The sequence below is a fragment of the Populus trichocarpa genome, chromosome 10 (assembly GCF_000002775.5).
Source record: "Populus trichocarpa isolate Nisqually-1 chromosome 10, P.trichocarpa_v4.1, whole genome shotgun sequence".
Classification (NCBI taxonomy): domain Eukaryota; kingdom Viridiplantae; phylum Streptophyta; class Magnoliopsida; order Malpighiales; family Salicaceae; genus Populus; species Populus trichocarpa.
Genome location: NC_037294.2, coordinates 22714943 through 22729662, shown reverse-complemented (window position 1 = coordinate 22729662; position 14720 = coordinate 22714943). Strand labels below are relative to the sequence as shown.

General features: G+C 34.9%; 2 protein-coding genes across 5 annotated transcripts in view; one reads left to right on the top strand and one right to left on the bottom strand.

Annotated features, from left to right (window-relative positions):
* Positions 1 to 14720, bottom strand: part of LOC18106030 (putative MO25-like protein At5g47540) — a 71578-nt gene extending 56858 nt beyond the window's left edge. Inside the window, exons 1-5 of the mRNA XM_024610642.2 lie at positions 14201 to 14720; positions 13319 to 13480; positions 12954 to 13072; positions 12492 to 12566; positions 12075 to 12168 (exon numbers count right to left, since the gene is read on the bottom strand). Of these exons, the coding sequence (XP_024466410.1) occupies positions 12075 to 12168; positions 12492 to 12566; positions 12954 to 13072; positions 13319 to 13480; positions 14201 to 14323 (573 nt within the window). The 5' untranslated portion in view covers positions 14324 to 14720. The remainder of the gene's footprint in view (positions 1 to 12074; positions 12169 to 12491; positions 12567 to 12953; positions 13073 to 13318; positions 13481 to 14200) is intronic.
* Positions 4899 to 9985, top strand: LOC7453697 (putative MO25-like protein At5g47540). Of its 4 annotated transcripts, XM_024610644.2 has the most exons (11): positions 4900 to 5448; positions 6168 to 6329; positions 6597 to 6715; positions 7103 to 7177; positions 7498 to 7591; positions 8051 to 8110; positions 8942 to 9010; positions 9171 to 9269; positions 9433 to 9477; positions 9574 to 9676; positions 9755 to 9985. In XM_024610644.2, the coding sequence occupies exons 1-11, from the start codon at positions 5326 to 5328 to the stop codon at positions 9823 to 9825; spliced, it is 1020 nt and encodes a 339-aa protein (XP_024466412.1). In that variant the 5' UTR covers positions 4900 to 5325; the 3' UTR covers positions 9826 to 9985. The 4 variants fall into 4 exon arrangements, with proteins under 4 accessions (XP_052312624.1, XP_052312625.1, XP_024466412.1 ...); XM_052456664.1 differs by lacking the exon at positions 9433 to 9477 and having other exon boundaries at positions 4899 to 5448; XM_024610645.2 differs by lacking the exon at positions 8942 to 9010.

Here is a 14720-nt window from a genome sequence, read left to right as displayed (position 1 = left end):
TTTTTTTTCTATTTTTTTGGATTTGATTAATTTTTAATTGTATTTTTTAATTTTTAAACAATTGAAATTTGACCTTTTCGATAAAGTTTCCAACCCTAACGATATAAGCCCAACTCAAAATAAATACTCAAGGGATTCTTTCCTCCCTTTCTGTTTTTTCTCTCAATCCTAGCTACTTACAGATACTTATAAGTTGTAAAACCATGTATGTTTTGCTTTTTATAATTACATGCTGAACATATGAGCAAGAGAAATAACAAGATGCTGAAATATAATTAACAACTATACTTGTACTTAAAAAATAGATATGATTTGTTAAAAAAATTTCACTAAATTGGTATTAATTAACATTGATTGCCATGACCACGATTATCTTGCAAGGTGATAAATTCTTGGTGTTTTATCTATAATATAAGATATTTTTAGAGCTTGTTTGATATTATGATAGAGGTTGTTTTTTAAAGTATTTTTTATTTAAAAATATATTAAAATAATATTTTTTTTTATTTTTTAAAATTTATTTTTTACATCAATACATCAATATCAAAACAATAAAAAAATATAAAAAAATTCATTTGATAAAAAAATAAAATAATAAAATAAAAATACTTTTAAAATACAAAAAAAAAATATTCATCTCCTAGTAGGTTACTTTTTTTTTTTTAGGGCACAAACATATTAAAATTGAAATTGTATCAGTGTACTTTTATAAAAACCGCCTTTCTTACTGTTCTTTCACCTTCACTAACATAACTTTCTATGTTCATTTTCTATGAAGTTTTTAGAAAATCTTTTAAGATATTTGAAAAAAGTATTTTCAAATACTTTTCTAAGACATTTTATTTTTCAAAATATTTTTAATAATATATAATTTCTGTAAAGATATTAATGAATCTGATTGTGCCACATGTCAGAGATTAAAAGCTCTAGCAGTTAAAATACTGTTAGACAGTTAAAATTTGTTAATACTATTACACAGTTAGGAAAGTTTGTTAGTATTGAAGAAAGAAACTGGTATACGTCTACAACTTTTGATATAAATACATCTGCAACAATGTAAAAACTAAGTAATGAAAAAGAGTGATTATATTTGTCGCACGTCAAAAAATCAGCGCGGCATCGACTTGGCGATTTTCCGTTGTGTTGATTTGATTGGTTCGTTGATTTGATTGGTTCGTTGGAGTCGCCACCTAGTAATTTATTGAGGGCTACTAGAAAACCTGATGTACTGATCTTGTCAGAGATTCATGGGAAAGAGACTGGTTGTGGTTAGGGAAGGTATTAGCACCCCTAACGCACCCTACCTGAGGTAAGCTGCTTCATGGACTTGATGTGTTTTTTAAAAAAATAAAATTTTAGCCCAATTCTAAGGCTTTGATAAATCAGTTATTAGTTCCCAAAATATATGTAGATACATGTTCTACATTTTTATGGAAAATACAACATAATTTTTATCTGTCCTTTAGATATTTGTGCATATAAATTAAAATATTAAATTCATTTTTTTTTATTCAATAGCATACATAAAAAACAATACACAAACACACATCTCTTTTTCTATTATTATTTTCTCTTTCTTTTCTTTTCTTTTCTTTCTTTTTCTTTTTCTTTTTCTTTTTACATCCACAATACAAAATACAAAAAGTCAACTAATAAACAAAAAAAATTATATTAAAATTACAATAACAGCCCCAAAACAATCTGGATTTTACAGGGAACACCTTCTGCAAGCCGGAACAGTGTTCAGCAGGATTTCTGGGAGCGGGACCAGTGGCGGCGCGTGGACCTCACGCGCCACCGCCGGTGAAGACCAGCAAGCTGGTAGATCAGGATCGTCTCCTTCTTCTCTTCTCGTCCGTACCGGCGGTGCATCTCCCAGTCACCTGCAAAGTAAACCAACAACACAAACAATTCCGGCTCTCCTTTTTTCAGATCTGCCACGGCCTCTTTTGGGTCTGCTTCGTTGCAGATCAGCTGCTGCTGCTCATCCTCTTCTCCCTTGTTCCATGTACTGGCAGCAAGGAGTGCTGGAGGCTGGCGACCGACGGTGAAGGAGATCGGCTACTGCTGCTAGTGGCCGGTCTGTGGGCACTGTTGAAAGCCGGTTGGAGAAGGAGGATCTGTCGTGGCTCTCCTCCCTTGTAAAGGCTGGGGTCGCCGGCTGGGAGAGGGAAGTGAGGGGTCGGGTGAGAGAGACCCGGCTGTGGGAAAGCTGGAGTGGGAGCCGTGAGTTCTGCTGATGGCTAGGAGAAGGAGAGGGAGAAGGAGATCGGCTGCTCATGTGGTGGGCTCCGTTCGTTGAAGGTTGAAGACGCTGGGGAAAGGAAGATGAGGGAAGGAGCTGGAGACAACTGCTGGCTTTCGGTTTCAAAGGGAGAAGGAGATGGTGGAACCGGCTGAGGAAGAAGAAAATCAAAAAGGAAGGGTTCGGGGCTGTGTTTGGCTAAGAAAAGGGGAGTGGCCGGTTCTCCTTCTTTGGGGAAGGAGGGTGAGCGGCTGTGTGGTGGTCTACTTTCAAAGGGAGAAGGAGATGGTGGAACCGGCTGAGGAAGAAGAAAATCAAAAGGGAAGGGTTCAGGGCTGTGTTTGGCTAAGAAAAGGGGAGTGGCCGGTTCTCCTTCTTTGGGGAAGGAGGGTGAGCGGCTGTGTGGTGGTCTACTGTGAGGGTGGAGAGGCTCTGTGGGGGGCTGGACTATGGCCGGCTGTCACTGGTTGAGGGAGAAGAAGCTCGAAATGAGGAAGAAAAAATCCAAAGCCTGGAGGGGGCCGGCGGCTTCTTCTTTTTGGGGTTAGAGATAGGTTTAGGTTTAGGTTGCTTTTTTGTATTTTTCCAAAATTGATCCCCTTTTGAAAATTCAGTGTAGCATGGTATTTATAGAAAACGTTTTGCTAGGTTTTCAAATTAGTCCCTCAACTTTTCCTTTCCTTCTCTTTTCCTCTTTTTTTTGTAAATTTTGATTTTTCTTATTATTATTTTTTTTGTATTTTTGAAAGCGAGCAAATATCAACATCGACTCAATGTGGAAAATCAATGATTTTAAAAATGATGCGTTAAAAGTTGAACGCGTTCCAAATATCTTTGAAAATTTAAATTCTTTTGAGACGATGCTAAAAATGATAAAAACGATGCAAATGTATTAAAAACGTATTTTTTGGATTTTCAATGTTTTTTCGCTATTTTTGAATTTTTCTGAAAAATTATCAAAACATGGGTCAAAAATTGGGTAGCAACAATATTCATCTTCTTCCTTCAACTACTAGACACTCTCTCTGCTTTCTTCATATTTCTGCTTAATTCACCAGCATTCTTCTATGAAAAATATGTTATCTTCATGTGGTATCAGAGCATAATTCTTGATCCTCTACTTCTGACTTCTTGTTTTCTGCCTCTACTTCTATCTTCATCATTGGCAATTCTCTCCAAATTTTTCTCTTTTTCTGCATTCTAAAACAAAAAATGGTATCCTCTTCTTAGCTCCAAATTTTTCAATCTCCTATAAAATGAAACTACAATTTGATCATATTTTTATATTAGATATGGATCCAAAATTATTCCGTTATAAAATTTAAAGGGATCAATAAATCTAACATAGTTGTAAAACTTGATATAGAGTCAACCAGGAAAAGATATGGGTTATGAGTAAAAAAAATTATCCTGAATCAATTCTCAAATGTTTTTTTTTAAAATACGATAAAAACAACATCTTTTTTTTATAAAAAAAATTCTAGAAATTGAGGGTCGGGTGTTGACCCCATCAGCAGGTCAACTTAAATTTTTTTATTAGATCAACTAAATTCTTTATTTATTTATTTAATTTAAACTGCTACAGATTCTAGATTAATCATATTTCAAATCAACCTATAGGGTCAATCTAAGTGTGAGTAGTAGTATTGTATTGTCTATTTTAAATTAACTATATTTTAGATCAACTCGTAAGGTCAATCAAGTTTAACTATTATTTATCTAAGTGATGAGTAGTAGTACTGTGCTGTCTTTTTATGAAAAACTCTTAAACCTGACCACTTAGATACAAAGGTAGATATAAAAGGTATACTTTACTTTTTTGTATAACGAAAATAAATACAAATAAATTTGCCATACATAAACATTAAACGTCTAAAGAGACCTTTTTGGTATAAATATTGCATCCATGTTGAAGCTAAATGATTGTCTGAGGATACTTTTATGAATAAGACTAATTAAAAATAAACTACGTTATGCTACTAGCCGAACAAAAAAAAATTTAATGTATAAAAAAATGTTTAGGCAACGAGTAATATTTTAATAATATTATTAAATTTGGATAAATAATTTAGTTTTGAATTTTTCTATCTCGATTTTTTATCAAATTCAAATTTAAAATCATAACCGTGTTAGAATTAATTTAATATAATATAATGAATTTAATAGGTCTAATAATAACCTGAATGTCTGATAAAAATATAATTTAATTTTAAAAATATTTTTTAAAATAACAATTTATTTTTTTAAAAATTGAAATAATGATATATATATAATTAATCTAAATTAATTTATTAAATTTATAATCTAAATTATGAACTATAAAAAAATATTGTTTTAAAACCTAGACTACCTGATAAATCAACTTAGACCCAGTTAATCTAGGACTGGAGCCATTTGAGTTGGAGAAAAAAATCAGCTGACCTTGCAAACTTTGGCTGACCAGTTTAACTAACTTTCACACGGTTGATGGTTTTTTTTTTTTGAATTTTTTTATTTAAATAATATTTTTAAAACTATAATAAACAGTGCTTTTGTGAGACGGTAATAGTGAATTCCCCTCTTCTGTAATTTTCTTTTATAATAATAATAATAGAGAAAATGAATACGTAAGAAAAAAGAGCAGTGTACTGTAAGTATTTAGCGGTTAGTGACACGGTAAGGACTGGCAATCTGTTTATGCAAAGCCCAAAAAACCATAACCGTCGAATCAAGCACACATTTTTACCAAGATCCCATAAAAACCCAATAATCCAAAAGCAAAATTGGTGGCTGAAATCAAGTAAACCGTGAACCCTTTTCGTAGATAGAAGGCAAAATCGCTTTCTTGTGTTTTTGTGGGGTTTATAAAGGGAGGAAAGATAGGAGTCTGCGTGTCAAAACCAGCTGCCGCAGCAGCAGCAGCAGCAGCCCGGGAGGAGGTAGTGGTGAGGAGAGTATCACCACCGCCACAACCACCGGCGCCGGCAGCGGCAGCGGCAGTAGCGACAAAGGGACATTCTGGGCTGTTGAGTAATTCGAAATCGGGACATCCAGTGCTGTTGAGTTCGAAATCGGGGCAGTTAGTGGGTGATTCGAAGAGGATGAAGGGACTTTTCAAGTCAAAGCCGAGGACTCCTGTCGATATAGTTAGACAGACTCGCGATCTTTTAATCTATGCTGATCAGAGTTCAGCTTCTTTATCAGATTCAAAACGAGAAGAGAAGGTTGGCAGTCTCTTTCTATTCGTTTCTATATATTTTATGTGTGTTGTGTTCTTTTTCTGTTGTTTTCTTTTAATTAGGTGGATTTTGATTGATTTGAGATTGTTTGGGGTCTGGGTTGCTTTTCTTTTTTTGCTTTGGATGAGAAAGGTTCAATCTTTATGAAAAATTGCGTTTTTTAGGGTGATTCTTGATGTCTGATTGAGGTTTGGATTAGAGTATGCTATAATATGTTGTGATATTTACATAGATAGGAAGAAATAGTTAATTTGCTGAGTGCTAATGTGATTGCAAAGAGGTTAGTTTGCTGGCCAAGTTTAACTTGAATGTGGTTGGGTGTGTTGTGAGAGGAATCTGATATTACTGGCTGTGGGTTGAGTGTAAAGGTTTTAGCTTTTTAGTAGCTTTAGTAGTCCAGGGAGTAAAAGTGGAAACTTTTATTGTAGGTTTGTGAATTAGGTGTGATCTGTGGTGCTATATGTGTCATTGATTTGTTTCAACTAGTTTGTTCACAATAAAAGAATTAGATTAGTGTTGTTGAATTTTGGTGAGTGTAGATGTAAGATTGCGATGAACATGCATTAGGGTCGCTGTATAATTTCTTGCTTTTGTTGCATGTTTTGATAAGTTATTTTCTTGATTTGGGCTACTGGGGCATTTAAGCTTCTGTCAAGCATTTTATTTGTGGAATTCGAATTTGACAATTTTATTTTCTAATACAGATGGCAGAGTTAGCTAAAAATATCAGGGAGCTAAAGTCAATTCTTTATGGCAATAGTGAGTCTGAACCGGTGTCAGAAGCGTGTGCACAATTGACTCAGGAGTTTTTCAGAGAAAACACACTTCGTCTTTTGATCTTCTGTCTATCCCAATTGAACTTAGAGGTAACCACTGACGAGTTTATTGGTTGAGAGCTATGTAGATTGCTATCTTGAATTTGCTATCAGATTTATGAGGGAATACCATTCTTATTCATTGTTCTTTCATAATGGATCGGTTTAGTTACATGCTTTATACTTTATACTTTATACTTTATACTTTATACTTGCCCTGTTGAATCTGTTGGATTAGATTCCCATCTGGAAAGAATTTTCATTTAACTGCCAGTTTCTCTTTTTTGTCATTTAGCATGAAAATGTTTCTTTTTGCAGGCCAGAAAAGATGCCACTCAGGTTGTTGCAAATCTACAAAGGCAACAAGTTAATTCAAGGTTGATTGCATCAGACTACCTGGAGAAAAATACAGATCTTTTGGATACTTTGATAGCAGGGTAAGCCATTATTGCTGGGGAATGTTGGGGATTGAGAATATAATGATTCCATTCAATAGGTTATCTAATATTTTCAAGATGATTAATGGGTTAAATTTTTTGTTTGCTGCATCGTTTCTGACATCTTGTGGGATAACTTTTTGTACCTTAATTATCACATATATATTTTGTTGACTGTCCATTCTCTGTTTCAAGATGCCATTAGTGATCTGTTTCACAAGTGATGCCTTTCTTCTTCTCGGATGTCTGGAAGTTGTATTCAGCTGTTTTTTTTTTTTTTTTCTATCTATAATGTAAGAGGATGGCTGTTTACAGAATTTTTAAATGGTTTTGTCATGTGAACTATACTTCTTGGGATCTTCTAATTACAGTATCTTGCTTCTTTAGTTATGAAAACACAGATATGGCTTTGCACTATGGTGTAATGTTGAGGGAGTGCATACGTCACCAGACTGTTGCCAGGTGAGCAAAATCAACTATGTGGTTTAATTTATATCAGACTATCAATATTGTCTCTGATTAGGAGAGTAATCTTTTCCTTAAAAATCCTGAAAAAAATTTCTGTTTAGACTTTTAATTATACTAAAATATGTGCTCCATTTATCTTTACATAAACATGTCAAAGTGTGATGTGAAGTCAATATCTAGAACAATCACTTTCATTTTTTTGTTTTGGGATTGCTTTTCTCAACTATCAGCTTCCATAATTTATTTATTTATTGTTTTTTTTTTATGGTGTGCTGCCAATGTTTTGTACACTCATTTGTCGGGTTTGACTGCAGATATGTCCTGGAATCACCAAATGTCAAGAAATTCTTTGATTATATACAACTTCCATATTTTGACATTTCTGCAGATGCTGCTGCAACTTTCAAGGTTAAGCATGATTGAAAAAGATATTAACAACAAATCATTTTCTCGTCCCTCTTTCCTCTTTCTCTCTTATGCAGTTTGATTTTTCCATACAATGCAATCTTTTTGTGGGTATACATATCATCCACTGTTAAATGTTAATTCCAAATGACTTTCAAAACTCTGCTCATTGCATTAGAGATTTGGCAAGAATATCTTCTGTACTGTAATGCAACTGTGTTGGACATGCTCGACACTGTACTGCATCTCTGCACAGCTATTATCAAATGGTTAAGTATATTCAGCTTTTGCAACTGCTGACAACCCTTGATTCCCCAAATTTCAATTTAAATGCTCTGGCAGATTATTATCCAGGAAATTTTATTTGTCTTTATTGCATGTTAATGAAGTTTTTATGTTTCGGCCTTGTATTTGCTATTAGTTGAAGTGTGAATCTGAGACTTTTATATTGTTTTGTTGCAGGAACTATTGACAAGACATAAATCTACAGTAGCTGAATTTCTTTCTAAGAACTATGATTGGGTGAGGTCTGCTGTCACTTATGTTTAGATGCATACTTGTACAGGTTTATACTTGTTTCTGCTATGTATACTTGTACAGGTTTATACTTGTTTCTGCTATGTATGCCTTAGGTCAGCCCACACACACAAGGTGGATGATAGGCATGCCCAATCCTCTTGTTTTCTAAAGAATTTGTAGGCAGACGAGTATTTTGGTGAGAAAACTTGTGGCTGAGATTAGAGAAAGATGATGTGCAGATTTAATTATCTGGTGATGCATTAATAACACAATATCGTGACTGTGCAATGATGGAGACATAAAGTAGAATCTAAACCAAAATCCTATAAAAGCAATGTAAAGGTTTTAAGCACTAATGGTTTTTTTGAACACCCAAATTCAAATCCTATATACCGATAGATACATATGTGCGCATATATTGCCTCAGTTATGCACGCACTGACACTGTATAATGGGGCATACCTGATCCTCTATAGTTTTTTCAAAGAATTTGAAGGCCAACAAAAGTGTTAGCCGGAAAACCTTTGGGTGAGATTAGAGAAAGACGGTTTGCAAATTTATTTTTCTGGGAATGCATTAATATCAAATATTGTGGCTCTGCAATGATGGGGCATATAAAGTAGAATCTATTACTTGACTCTCTGATGAATTGAGCAGCTTTATCTCATTTTTATAGCATTCTTCTTTGCTTTTTTAAACTGCATGTTGGTAGCTGCATATCTATGACAAAAACATGAATTGCAACATTCTAAATGTGTCTTTATTTCCTGTTGTGGCCATGCTTGCTAAATGTTGGTCAGAGCTTGACATTGTCTAACTTTGTATGGACTTCAGTTTTTTGCTGAATTTAATTTGAAGCTGCTAGAATCCACCAATTACATTACAAGACGACAAGCTGTCAAGGTAGGGAAACTTATGATATCCCGCTCATATATCATTAGAACATTCAATGAAGCAATTCTCTAGGCATCTGAACCTAGGAAAATGCTTTCATTAAAATGTGCTTTGTTATTGCTATTGGTAATTGTACTATTTATTAAAAAGGCTTCTTTAATTGTGACAGCTGTTGGGAGATATATTATTGGATCGTTCTAATGCAGTTGTGATGACACGATATGTGAGCTCAAGGGATAACTTGAGGATTCTCATGAATCTTCTCAGGGTATGACTCCTTTGAGATTGCTTGTTTTCATGCTTTGTCATATTTTTAGGAAACTATTGATGTACCATTATGGCATATGTGATGGCCACTAAATAGATTGTTAGAACATCAATCTCATACATAATTGGACTTCAACTTTTATGTGATGAATCCTCCTTTGCAGGAATCAAGTAAGAGCATCCAGATAGAAGCATTTCATGTTTTCAAGGTATAGCTTAAAGAAAGAATTTGAGTTTTTTCTTTGGTTCTTTAACTTAACGTGCCTTATTTTCTACCTCTCTTATTGTTTTCCCCCTTCCTCCAGCTCTTTGCTGCAAATCAAAATAAACCTCCTGACATCGTCAACATACTTGTTGCAAATAGGAGCAAGCTTCTTCGTTTGTTTGCTGATTTCAAGATAGACAAAGGTATAAAAGAAATACATCTCTAGTGACATTTAATGTCTTTGATGCTGTATTGACATTCATTGGTGTATTCTTTTGCAGAGGATGAACAATTTGAGGCAGACAAAGCTCAAGTTGTGAGAGAAATAGCTGCCCTTGAGCCTAGAGAGTAGTCATGAATGAGCTTGGTTGTTTATTGTAATCATTTTACATAAATTGTAGCTCTCATAGGCCAAACCTGATGACAATATCAGTATCCATCGATCTGTGGTAAAATTACATGTATTTGAAAGGAAGATAGAAATAAAGAGACATGAATCGAGTTCAATCCAATACTTGGCTTTTATGAACCCTGTTAGAGAGCATGTTCATGTTTTTGTGAACCATGTCCTCTATTGGATGCCGTCATTATTCAGCTTCACCATATGTTCATTCCCCATGGTAACCTACTTGAAGCCATATAGGTCTCCCTCTCCATATGTACAGAGACTTCATATGTACAAGTTACGAGTCCTTGTTCGAGGGAGTGAGGACGTAAAGTCGCTATAACTCTTGTCAACGGTAGGAGTCAGAACCAAATCTCAAGTGAGGAGAGTAGGCAGCAGTCGCATGTTACTAAATTCCACCGCCATTAGGGGTCCTCCATGACACCATTTGACCATATACATAGTATCAAAGGACATTCCTGAGCAGAACCTACTGAGGAGGATATGATAGGAAGCTTCGTTTCGTGGGCCAAAGGATAGAGAATTCACACCAAAATTCTTTTCTTCTTGCCAGGAAAGGAGTCGTTTTCTTTATTATTAAAGATGAGGTTTCCATGCGTGAGTCACGAGTGAATGAATGTATGCACCAGCATATTCCAAGCATCTACTTCATTCCAAAACCAGATGGTTCTCTGCTGCTATCACTTTTTATCCTACTTATAAGACCCTGTTCAGTATATAGGCTGACCTCGTAATCCGAGTTAAATCGCTGGAAAAACTTATTTTTTAATTAAAAAATAATGTTATTTCAAATTTTATTTATTAATATAGATTAATCCATCCAACTGGTAACATTAACCTTCAACTAAGTTGATCCTCGATTCGTTACTGTAACTATGTTTTTATTGCCATAAAAAGGAGATGCCTTTATCATCCGAATTTACTTTCCATCATATTCATTTCGTATTCTCACCGTATCTGATTTTAATGCTCTCATCAGCAATCACTGAGTTTGATGCTAGGTTTTTTTATTTTTTTTAAAAAAAAAGAAATGTAAGATTTTAGGTATTTTTGTTCTAGGAAAACTACAAATATACCCCCAGTTATTAGGGAGGTTTCAATTTGCTCCCTCTCTTCCTAGGCTCAGCAATGATGCCCTCAATCAATCGAAATTTAGCAAATCTCTTTCCCCATCATTTGGATGTTAATATTTTCCGTAATTTCATAGGAAAACTCAAGAGTAACAATATGACGTAGGGGAAGAGTAGCCATAAAAAAGGGTTAAAAGGACTCAAAAGGCACATTAAAGGACTTTCTTTTTCACCAGGAATTTGATGCAAGAAGTGCACAGACTGAGTGAAAAGGCAGATTCTTCAGCATATATATATATGTAAAGAGAGAAAAAAACAGAAATCAAACGGTCCATTTTGTGGTTTGCCTGCTGCTTCCTTTTAGACGTAAAAAAACTCAAGACACAGAGCCTTTCATCACCATCACCTCCACCACAATCTACTTCCCTCTGTCACTCTCGTCTTTCTACATACAGATTTTAAAACATGGCACAGAATGGTAGGACCCCATCAAGTTTTTTTATTGCATTCTTTCTCTTTTTGTTTTTGATTTCTTGGTTCATTTTCAGTATGAGATCTTGATGATTTCTGCATGTTGTTTTTTATTTTGGATGTTTTAGATTCTCTTTCAGAGTTCTTGCAGACTGCTGTTGAGGCAGCTGTAGATTTATGTCTTGTCAATAGTTCCTGCAACAAAACAATATAAAAGTCTCAGATTCACACTTCAACTAATAGCAAATACAAGGCCGAAACATAAAAACTTCATAAACATGCAATAAAGATAAATAAAATTTCCTGGATAATAATCTGCCAGAGCATTTAAATTGAAATTTGGGGAATCAAGGGTTGTCAGCAGTTGCAAAAGCTGAATATACTTAACCATTTGATAATAGCTGTGCAAAGATGCAGTACAGTATCGAGCATGTCCAGCACAGTTGCATTACAGTACAGAAGATATTCTTGCCAAATCTCTAATCCAACGAGCAGAGTTTTGAAAGTCATTTGGAATTAACATTTAACAGTGGATGATATGTATACCCACAAAAAGATTGCATTTTATGGAAAAATCAAACTGCATAAGAGAGAAAGAGGAAAGAGGGATGAGAAAATGATTTGTTGTTAATATCTTTTTCAATCATGCTTAACCTTGAAAGTTGCAGCAGCATCTGCAGAAATGTCAAAATATGGAAGTTGTATATAATCAAAGAATTTCTTGACATTTGGTGATTCCAGGACATATCTGCAGTCAAACCCGACAAATGAGTGTACAAAACATTGGCAGCACACCATAAAAAAAAAACAATAAATAAATAAATTATGGAAGCTGATAGTTGAGAAAAGCAATCCCGAAGCAAAAAAAAAATGAAAGTGACTGTTCTAGATATTGACTTCACATCACACTTTAACATGTTTATGTAAAGATAAATGGAGCACATATTTTAGTATAATTAAAAGTCTAAACATAAATTTTTTTCAGGATTTTTAAGGAAAAGATTACTCTCCTAACCAGAGACAATATTGATAGTCTGATATAAATTAAACCACATAGTTGATTTTGCTCACCTGGCAACAGTCTGGTGACGTATGCACTCCCTCAACATTACACCATAGTGCAAAGCCATATCTGTGTTTTCATAACTAAAGAAGCAAGATACCGTAATTAGAAGATCCCAAGAAGTATAGTTCACATGACAAAACCATTTAAAAATTCTGTAAACAGCCATCCTCTTACATTATAGAAATGTAAAAAAAAAAGAACAGCTGAATACACCTTCCAGACATCCGAGAAAAAGAAAGGCATCACTTGTGAAACAGATCACTAATGGCATCTTGAAACAGAAAAATGGACAGTCAACAAAATATATATGTGATAATTAAGGTACAAAAAGTTATCCCACAAGATGTCAGAAACGATGCAGCAAACAAAAAATTTAACCCATTAATCATCTTGAAAATATTAGATAACCTATTGAATGGAATCATTATATTCTCAATCCCCAACACTCCCCAGCAATAATGGCTTACCCTGCTATCAAAGTATCCAAAAGATCTGTATTTTTCTCCAGGTAGTCTGATGCAATCAACCTTGAATTAACTTGTTGCCTTTGTAGATTTGCAACAACCTGAGTGGCATCTTTTCTGGCCTGCAAAAAGAAACATTTTCATGCTAAATGACAAAAAAGAGAAACTGGCAGTTAAATGAAAATTCTTTCCAGATAGGAATCTAATCCAACAGATTCAGCAGGACAAGTATAAAGTATAAAGCATGTCACTGAACCGATCCATTATGAAAGAACAATGAATAAGAATAGTATTCCCTCATAAATCTGATAGCAAATTCAAGATAGCAATCTACATAGCTCTCAACCAATAAACTCGTCAGTGGTTACCTCTAAGTTCAATTGGGATAGACAGAAGATCAAAAGACGAAGTGTGTTTTCTCTGAAAAACTCCTGAGTCAATTGTGCACACGCTTCTGACACCGGTTCAGACTCACTATTGCCATAAAGAATTGACTTTAACTCCCTGATATTTTTAGCTAACTCTGCCATCTGTATTAGAAAATACAATTGTCAAATTCGAATTCCACAAATAAAATGCTTGACAGAAGCTTAAATGCCCCAGTAGCCCAAATCAAGAAAATAACTTATCAAAACATGCAACAAAAGCAAGAAATTATACAGCGACCCTAATGCATGTTCATCGCAATCTTACATCTACACTCACCAAAATTCAACAACACTAATCTAATTCTTTTATTGTGAACAAACTAGTTGAAACAAATCAATGACACATATAGCACCACAGATCACAACTAATTCACAAACCTACAATCAAAGTTTCCACTTTTACTCCCTTGACTACTAAACCTACTAAAAAGCTAAAACCTTTACACGCAACCCACTGCCAGTAATATCAGATTCCTCTCACAACACACCCAACCACATTCAAGTTAAACTTGGCCAGCAAACTAACCTCTTTGCAATCACATTAGCACTCAGCAAATTAACTATTTCTTCCTATCTATGTAAATATCACAGCATATTATAGCATACTCTAATCCAAACCTCAAGCAGACATCAAGAATCACCCTAAAAAACGCAATTTTTCATAAAGATTGAACCTTTCTCATCCAAAGCAAAAAAAGAAAAGCAACCCAGACCCCAAACAATCTCAAATCAATCAAAATCCACCTAATTAAAAGAAAACAACAGAAAAAGAACACAAGCACACATAAAATATATAGAAATGAATAGAAAGAGACTGCCAACCTTCTCTTCTCGTTTTGAATCTGATAAAGAAGCTGAACTCTGATCAGCATAGATTAAAAGATCGCGAGTCTGTCTAACTATATCGACAGGAGTCCTCGGCTTTGACTTGAAAAGCCCCTTCATCCTCTTCGAATCACCCACTAACTGCCCCGATTTCGAACTCAACAGCACTGGATGTCCCGATTTCGAATTACTCAACAGCCCAGAATGTCCCTTTGCCGCTACTGCCGCTGCCGCTGCCGGCGCCGGTGGTTGTGGCGGTGGCGATACTCTCCTCACCACTACCTCCTCCCGGGCTGCTGCTGCTGCGGCAGCTGGTTTTGACACGCAGACTCCTATCTTTCCTCCCTTTATAAACCCCACAAAAACACAAGAAAGCGATTTTGCCTTCTAAGTTCTATCTACGAAAAGGGTTCACGGTTTACTTGATTTCAGCCACCAATTTTGCTTTTGGATTATTGGGTTTTTATGGGATCTTGGTAAAAATGTGTGCTTGATTCGACGGTTATGGTTTTTTGGG